Genomic DNA, 9,649 nt, shown 5'->3' with positions numbered 1-9,649 from the left:
TAAGTATGAGTTATAACTATTAATAAAGGAAAAACAAACTTCTTGCATCTTCCCAAATAAGTGTAAGTTCCTTGCCTTAGTACCAGAAGGGACTATGTGATTTTTGCAGAATTGATGACAGACTTTATTGCAAGCCATTGAAAAGTAGTGATGATATGAAAAGTAGTGGTATTTCCTGTATTACCTGTTGGATTTTTCTATTAATTTTGCCTACCAATGTACTATCTTCTATCTTTTAAGTTTGATTTGGCTTCCTTTTTTTTTTTTTCCCCCCTACTACCTGGAGTTTTAGTATAGTGGGTACTGTGGTAACGTTTACGGGTTTCTAAAATATTATATCACAAATTGTTGTGCATCATCTATTTTAAAAACTAATTTGTTATTCTCACTAACATGGACACGAAAATACGTAATTTTTATTTTCTATGCATAAAATTAATTAAGTACTACTAGTTTTTAATTTTTTTTACAAACTAAAAGCCTGTTCTCTCATTTAATGTTTGGCTACAACAATCCCTGGATTGTTCTAATATATTATGGTTGAATATTTGCTATTTATCTAAAAAGTCTTTTTCTTCCCTCTGTATGTGGTTATTCCCTAGGAGCTGGGCCTTGTGATTACAGGAACTCTACCTGTCTTCAATCTAACAAAGGAACAAAATGGAAAAATAGTAAGCTGTTACTTAAAAGAAGAAATCAGTTATTTGAATTAAATTTAGTGCTAAGATCCTTGAAAAATATGTATTTCCATAGAGCTTTCTACAGCTTAATTGCCTTGTACATCAGAAGCAAAGGGGTCACCTGATAACCTCCTGGAAACAAGAAAATGCAGATCACCCTTTTTGTAGTTCTGATTTTCAGGGTACGGCATTCTTTGATCTGTCTCTGTGACCTGATGGCACTGCAAATGTATTAAGTGCTCTGTAGATGGGAAGGAGGTGATGATATTATTGCGGCCTTGCCAAGAAAGGAATGCCTAGATAAATTGATAACAAATCTGTGAAGCTATGACATTTCAGGGTGAAAGGTAACAATGTAGAGAATTTAAACTAATTGCTTGTAATGATAATAGGAAATTGCACTGGGTACTGAAATTAAAACCTAAGTATTAAATAAATAGAGTTGCCCATCCCTATTACTGTCTGATACGGAGTCAAGTTACGTCCTTTTCACAAAATTAAAATGCTGCTTTTTAAAAAACAGAACCCGAATATGCTTTACAGTGTGTGGTAAAATACATTTGGTGTGATACTCACGGTCATTCAGCTCAGAATATACAGAAGTTTAGATAAGATATTCTTTGATTCAGTTTCTCACATATTATGTATTCTTGGAATGAATAAATATGAATTTGATCAATACAATCAAATACTTGCTTTTAGAATAGTTCTCCTAGTTTCTCTTTAAAAACAAACCAAAACAGTTTCATAGTCTTATCTACATGACAATGCCTGGAATTCACGGAGTCTGATTATCAAAGTGAGAGACTACTGATTATCAAAGGATGTCTTCCTGAGCTGTAAATCAGTCCTCTTCTAGTACAGAGGAACAGGAGGAGAACTTGACTTATATCTCTACCTGAATTTTAGGTTACGGACTGCAAGATGCATCTTCCAATATCTATTCCAAATTTATTTAATATGGAGCAGGGATTGAAGTGATGCTATGTAAATGACTACCCTCCTTTTCTGTAGTGGGAAAATAAGTTGCAAGTAAAGTAAATACAGTGCCCTATTCCATGATTTCAAATGCTGATGATTATTATAGTCACCGGTGGCTTTATTTTACTGGGGTTTTCTTTGTTCATCATTATACAATAACCAAAGGATGTTAATTGTTTTGGGGTCTCGCTTATCAATTGCCCTATCTAAGCATGCTACATTAGCTCTACATTAGTGCTAGAAATTTAGTATCTACATCACTGGTAATATTAATGCATCACTTCTGCTTTCACCTGTTTTGTTCTTACATTTATTGTTTATTCATCCAGGAAAGCATGCCTATTCATCTTCATAAACAATTTTCACATTCTGTACTAAATTCTGAATGTATTGAATGTTAGTTTGAATCACTTGGGTATTATTTAAAATATTTAGAATAGACACAGAATAGACAAGTTTTCAAGAAGTATCTTTAAAACAAGAAGTGAAGGCAAAATCAAAATTCACTGACTGTTGCAGTTATTCTCTACGGAATATGTCAAACATATTCTAACATTTTGAAATCTCAACAGAATCAGCTGATTCTTGGAGTAATGGGGGTTGATGTTTCTTTGGAGGACATAAAAAAACTGACACCACGATTTACGGTAAGTGGCTTGAGTTGACGGTTTCTCTTTATGTATGATTTCTGTGCCTGCTCTTTCATAAGGCACACAGCAATGACTGGATACGAGTCAAAATACCAACAGGCTTCTTTTCATATATTCTTTTCCGTTGTTGGAGATTTTCTGATGGCTTTCTCTCCAGCCATATAGAAAAGTTCTTTAATATTCATTTCTGTCTGTACCCTATTTGGTATGATTGATTTATATATTTAGACGTCTAGCTGGGGAACTTCTAAGAAAATAACTAATACTGTGGAAAACAACAGCTGGGGAAGCAAACGAACATCATGAGTTTGACTGAAGGCAAATACACAGTCCTGCACTAGAATGAAATAATCCCACGCCCCGGTGCAGATTGGGACAGACTGTCTCAAAAGGCAGGAAGGGGCCTGTGGGTCATGGTGGGGGACAAGCTGAGCATAAGTTAGCAGTGTGCACTTGTATTAAAGAAGGGCGGCTGTGCAGCCAGCACCTGTTTCAGGAGTACTGTGTCCAAGATTGATCTTCTCAGTGTAAGAAAAACACTGAGGTGCTGGGCAGAGTTCAGTGCAGAAACACTAAGTCAGGCAATGGGCTGGAGCACATGGAAAGAAACTGAGAGATGGAGTTGTTCAGACCGAAGAAGGAACATAGTTCAGTTACCTGATTGGACTAATAAAGAAAATGGACCTCGACATTTATAGCAAGAGGCAAGCTTAGTTTTGGCAATGGAAATTTCGACTGATAAAAAAAAAATAAATAAATCATTGTGAGGGTGGTTAAAGACTAGAGGAGGTTGCCTAGAGAGGTTGTGGAATCAGCATTGCAGGTATTCAAAGATCCTGTGAAACTTAGTCCAAATTCAAAGTTGGATCTTATTTTGAAGCTAGCACAACTTTCAGTGGAGTTGTACCAGGTGACCTCCAGAGCTCCCACCAGCCTAAGTTTTTTTCCAGGTTTATGATTCTAGAAGAGTAAACACTAAGAAATTATCTCCTCTATGTTAATATATCACATATTTCACGATGCCTGAGGCAATATATTTTCCTCGGTGTGACCATTGCTTGAAAAACATTAATTAATCTTTCTTTATTACTTAAAACCTTATAATGCTAAAGTTCATTTCTTTCTTTCAGCTTTGTCCAAATGGATACTATTTTGCAATTGATCCTAATGGGTATGTGCTACTTCATCCAAATCTCCAACCAAAGGTATGAAAAATCTTCTAATTTATTTCTCTGTAGTAAGGGGACATTGCCAGAAATAACAGAAACTAAGCTCTGCTGAAAGTGCCAGAGAGCAATAGTAAAGAATTCTCAATTGTGGCATTTCAGGAAAATCTGTGATGTAGGTATGGCATCATCTAAATTCACTTTAGTCAGTACAAAGGCCATCAGTGGTTTGTATTGTATTTGGTTATCAATAAATTTTTAAAAAAAATTATTTTACACACACATTTATATATTTGAAGTAAGTGTTTTAATAAATAGTAATGTATAAATGGCTATTGGTAGCTGTAATATAATTGTGAAGAACTTGTAGTGTGTTATGAGATGCTCTTGAAACAAACTGAGGAGTTTACTAGGGCACGGCTTATTTTGTGATACTTTCTAATTTCAAGAACTTAAACTTTCATACCTGCAAAACCACAGAAATCAGGGGCAAACTCAATGTATTTTACTTGTATTTTTGCATTTCTTTATTTGCTTATTTTCTGTTTACCAGAGCTGAAACCCGAGCTGCAGAGTTGGGATGGATCTAGCTGACCACTCCTTGGCTATATTTTTTAGTAGTTCCTCTTAAGAAAGAACTTTCATCTTTAAAGATGAAATTTATATCTAAGTATGTTGGGAAATGTCAGGAAAATTTAAACCCAAGATTTCAGTCTGGCTTTATATCCATTAACTGTAGTCCTGACCCTGTGAGGACTCCTACATTACTTGTATCTTCTTAAACTTGCCTCCCTGGCTTTGTTAAGACATTTTGACATGAATGGATTTTTTTCTTTTTTTAATTGAAATCAAAACCTTAATCTTTGTTTTAGTAAAGAATATCTCCATATCATAAAATCTTCTATCTAGTGGAATATTTGAAAATGCTTGTATTTTAATTTCATTAGAAACATACTTTCAGCAAATTTTGTCTCTTTGAGTTCATAGTGCACAAATGCAGCACACTATAGAAGACAAACTTAAAATTTAATTAACTAAAAAATTTTTTAAAAAACACTCCAGATTGTACGGTTTAAAAGTTAGAGATAAAGATGAATCACTTTAGTATTGAGGGCCAAACAATATATCCTTGTAGTTCAGGTGTCAGTAGTAAAATTTTTCGTTAAGATTGTTTGAATGGTATATGGCCAAGATAAATGCAAGCTGCTAATACACAGACAGAGAAGGCTAGTGAGGCTTTTGAACTTCAGTGGTACCCTCTTCCTAAGTTATTTTTTAGCACTTAGTACACGGGAGAAACTTCTTAAGTAGTGGAAGCCTGTATTTGCTGCCTTTAGGCATGGAAATAATGTTCCTTTTTAAGTTGGATGCATATCCATCACTTTATTCCTCCCAGCCATGTTCCTGTGGCAGAACAGCAGCAAGCCCTTGGCCTCTTGGCTGTACGACTGTCCTCTCTTGTTTCTTCACCAGAAAGTCCTGTCATAGCTACAAGAGGGATAGCAGACCCCCCTTTTCACGACTGTGAAAGGCATAAAAAGAAATGAAACCCACAGATTCTAGTTATTCATTTAAGTCTTAAGCTGGGGCAAGTTAGCATTGTGAATATTTGAATTAATTAATTTCCTGGAGGAGTAATGAATATATTTGAAAGCTTTTGCCAAGTGAGTAACAAAAGAAGAAAGAAAAAAATACCTGCCTCTGAAGAAGAGAAAGAGTAACTTGATCTTAGCTATGAATGAAATATTCCCTTTGATTTATTTTGAAAGGCTCCTTTTAAAAATAGAAAAGAAAAAAAGGAAAAGAAAGTTTTTATATACTCTTTCTAATTTAGAAGTACTTCAGTTTCTGGATATGTGCATTAGGTTTTCATGTGTTAAAAAATGGAAGTTTTGATTTGGTGATTTTGCTTAGTGAATTATTCCAAGACAAATATATGCATCATTATTGACTGAATATTTTCTTCATTAGAGATTATTAGAAAATCACATGATGGCAAGTGATCTATTTACCTTTTCCTTGTATGCAAATGAAACTATTAATGGAATATAAAATGAAGCAATGTAGCATTTTCATTTTAGGCACAATCTTTTGAATAACTGATGGATATGGATTCTGTTTGTCTCCTGTGCTGTTATACTGCTGTGTAAACTCATAACACTGGAAAACAAAGAACCTTTGTTAGAGAGTGAAAAACTCAGCTTATCCCATCTAAATCTAGGCAGACTGAGCTGGGCTATTAGGATGCTAATTGTCACGGTTTGTCTGCAGAGTTTTCTATTGAAAGGATATGGAAGTCCAGAGACAATTTCACATACCGCTCAAACATTAGATTTTGGGTATTTTTTAAAAAGGATATTTTTATAAGTGATCTGGTTTATTTTCTAGAATAATGTTGAAATCTAATATTAAGTATATGCATTATTATTGTCGTTGTTATTAACAGTTACACAGACTAGACTTTTTCAGTCCCAGTTTGTTTGGGGTGGTGCATGCTATTCAGACTGATACAAGAACTACGTTTTAAAACTAAGGTACACTACAAAATCAGATGTATTTAGAACTCATGAACTTTCTTTAACATGTCATTAATTTTAGTTAAATCTCCTGGTGGCATTAACTTATTAACAAACAACATCTTAACCCTCTTCACCAGCAATTTTTCAGTAGATGTGAACTAAAACATAACTACGTCTTTATCTTTGAAGAGGTGAGGGTGTATTAAACTTCCACTGGTCCCTTCTTCTGAATGTCTTCTGCTTTCCTTCTGAAAATCTGTTACTCCAAATCACAACTGGTTCAACACGATATTTGGAGAAATTATCATGCAGTATTATCTCACAAAAAGAAGCCCCTAGAAAATTAGAAATTTTGAAGTTCTTTGTACAACTGAGAAAATTTAATGAAAGGCAGGTTCAAAAAAATATTAAAATCATTAAGAATTTTCCCATCAGTTCTTATTTGTACATGAAAACGACATCACAGCATAACATACAAATTTTTTTTAACTTTCAGTTTAATATCATTTTAAAGTGCTTAAAATACCAGTTTCTAAGTTGCGTAGTTAGTTATATTACATTTTTAAATAATTGCTTAATTTTATGTTCTACTGCCAATTTTCTTTGAGTGTCTGTGTGTTTGTCCTGGGAGAGAACTGGTGGATACTCCACCAGATAAACATAGTCTCTGATGTGAATGAATTAAGCATGTGTTAATAAGATTAGTCTTAATTAGATAGATTTGAAAACAGTAAATCATTCAATTTCTGAATCTATTCTAAGGATTAGCATCCTTTTCTTTCATTTTCAGATAAAAATCCATTCAATGGTAATTCTAAATCTCCAGGTACCTTCAGTAGGGTCCAATATTTTCTCTTACTGTTTATGGTTTTGACAAAAATGTAAGACAAGGTGGTTTTAAGAGCAGATGTAACAGTAAACAAAAAGTGAAACTCTTCTCGTTCTGTATTTTAATTCTGGCAGAGTATGTGGGAGGGAGATCTCTCTGATAACTGAATTCACATCCTTAAACGTATGTCTGGTTTTTGTTTCCCTAGAGAAAACCTATGTGTAATTCCGAGAGAGAGCTCAGAACTCTTGATCGGAATGAGGGTTAGTCTCTGCTTCCAGTAATTACGCACTGGACACTATACATGTTGAGGGAAGACTTCCATTCTCTAAGTAGGTTGTTTACTAATAGTGTAAAAATATAAATTACTGCTTTTTTGTTACTTCAGCAAATTGGTGTGGGCATACCAAAAGTTATATTGAGGAAAAGGAGACCCAATGTACAGGTAACTTTGGATGGAGGTGATTAGTGCATTAGAATGCGTAGACCTGGAAATACAATTAGAAAGCTGCTGCCCTGCTTACTAGGAAAAATCTAACTAGAGAACTGTTTACTTTGACAAACAGCTTCCAAAGCATGAAGCTTGCATCCTTCCTTGTTTAAATAATAGAAAACATGTTTTGGCTGTAGTGAGGATTGTTACATTAAATTATGGTGTTTTACTAATAGGTGCTAATTAGAGCTATGCCATAGAAATTATTCTTCAGATTTTGAAATGAATTTGAAGACTGGCGGGGAAAAAAAGAGACTACTTGTGCTGGCTTTGCTTGCATAAACCCGAAGTCATGAGAACAACATTCTTACAACTTTATTGTCAAGTTTTATTGTACGGTGTATGTTGTATAACATTACAGAATCTGAATGAACTGTTCAAAAATTTCCAGAGAAGTCAGAGTAGGGCACGTTTTGTCTATTATTTATGTTAGGTTTCTTGGTTTAGCAAACCCAGCTCCACAGAATTAACTGCCATTAACCTGAACAGGGAAAAGAAAATTAGCAACATTTATGTAATGCAATCCCTGAGCAGAAAACACTTAATGAAAACTTAGAAGTCATTAAAGGAATTGATTAAGTATGTAACTACCAAAATAACAAAATTAGATAGATAGAGTATGCCGTGCTAATTTCTTACACATAAGGGAATGTATAATAGAAAACTGGTGGCTTACTAATACCACCAGTAAAACAGTGTTTAAAATGCTGATCTAATTCAAGTGATTTCACAGAGTGCCAAGAGGCTTGTGTTTATACCACATGTAGAAGACTGCCTCTGGTCTAGAATTTTTTGTTTGTTTGGTTTGGTTTTTTTGTGAAGTGGGGAAAGCAGCACTGGAACATGAGAAAATCTCAATTTTCTGAGCACCCCTGGCTGCTCAGCGTGCTCTGGTGTGATTTGGCTGTTGCTGGCTTGACCTGGCTGTGCTGGCTGCCCAGGAAGGTGCAGCTCTAGAAAAGCTCTGGACTCCCTTCCACTTCAGATGCTCCTGGGTTTCCCTCTGGGGTGCAGGATTTGTCTGCCTTCTTACCATCCTTTATTTTAGAAGCCTAACAGCCTGTGTCTTCGTTAGCACTGCAGGTATGAGTAGGAATTAGGATCCTGCAACTCAGCAACGAAGGCCTTCTGTAGAATTTGTGAGAGTACTGACCTCCCAAAACACACATCATTTTAAAGAACGTTTTTTTATGTTGCTGCACCAGTTCTTTCTTTCATTGTTTCCTTCTTGATTTGTCATTGAAATGATAGATCTTTGCCTTTAATTATCATGCTGAAAATGGATTGCACTCCCTTTATTTGCATGCTTCATTGCTAGTGATTGACTTCTGTTTGTTTTATTAAGTCGTGCTGGTGAATGTGGTGGTGTTGCACTTATCCTAGTCATGTCATGTGCATGACTGGATAAAGAGAAGAGCAAACTGAACAGTAAGTTTGTTTCTTCGTGGCTTGGAATAAACCCCAGTAAATGGCAACCTTGGAACAAAAAATTACGGAGTCCAAATACTGGTAAAAATACGTTCTTGGGGAAAAAGACATAGTGGGGAAAATTCTAAATTCCAATAAATTCCTAATGCTTCAGGAACATCACTTAGTGTATCTAAATGCTTAGTTTCGTCACCTATTAAAAGTCATGAATAAGCATCTTATAAAGAATGTGTGGTGATACAACATGGGTCTTAAAAAGGACAAGAACAAACAGTGAATATATAGTTGAATCATGACAGACTGTTTAATTTCTCTGTTTTGTCTTTGGGACTCCTTAACTATGGCCTGCCCAGGTTATCATTTGAAATGTGTATTGACTTTGATTTGATGTGATGGCTTTTTTTTTTTTTTTTTTTTTTTTTTTTTACCATTTCTTTTCTTCTCTGTTCCTTTGTGTGTTGGAATGGAATTTGAACTTCTCAAATGCCTCCTCTGCCATACCAATGCCTTCATGCATGCTGTTTGGGTTTGACCATGCTATTCATTATCCATTGCATGTAAGAAAATGTATTTTTTATTTATTTTTAATGTTTTAGCCTTTTGCTATTTATTTTGAGAGTGTGGATTTGTTGGGGGAGAAAAGCAACTGCATAGCAATAATAAAATTGTTTTGAATTAATAGAGAGCAAATGATAATGCTATTATATTAAAGTTGATAGTTTTATCTACCCTGTATAAGTAGGAACATAAAAATTTCTTTGAAGTAAGTTGCCAGGAGACATTTAAATGAAATACCCGGAATCTTTGTCTGCAATCTTTCCAGTGCATATTCTCTTTCTGAGAAAAAGAAATATTGGCTTTTTTCTTAGCAGACAGTAATTCTTATTTGCTAGGAGCAGGAAT

At 34.7% G+C, this 9,649-nt stretch overlaps 1 protein-coding gene across 1 annotated transcript in view; it reads left to right on the top strand.

The window, feature by feature from the left end:
* Nucleotides 1-602: 602 nt before the first annotated feature.
* Nucleotides 603-9,649, top strand: part of CACNA2D1 (calcium channel, voltage-dependent, alpha 2/delta subunit 1) — a gene marked incomplete at its 5' end in the record, with an annotated part of 54,235 nt that continues 45,188 nt past the window's right edge. Inside the window, 4 exons of the mRNA XM_010134538.1 lie at nt 603-671; nt 2,234-2,308; nt 3,442-3,516; nt 7,214-7,270. Of these exons, the coding sequence (XP_010132840.1) occupies nt 603-671; nt 2,234-2,308; nt 3,442-3,516; nt 7,214-7,270 (276 nt within the window). The remainder of the gene's footprint in view (nt 672-2,233; nt 2,309-3,441; nt 3,517-7,213; nt 7,271-9,649) is intronic.

This window comes from Buceros rhinoceros, unplaced genomic scaffold, assembly GCF_000710305.1.
Source record: "Buceros rhinoceros silvestris isolate BGI_N320 unplaced genomic scaffold, ASM71030v1 scaffold3694, whole genome shotgun sequence".
NCBI lineage: Eukaryota > Metazoa > Chordata > Aves > Bucerotiformes > Bucerotidae > Buceros > Buceros rhinoceros.
The sequence above is the reverse complement of the archived record's forward strand: the minus strand, read 5'-3'. Positions and strand labels throughout refer to the sequence as shown.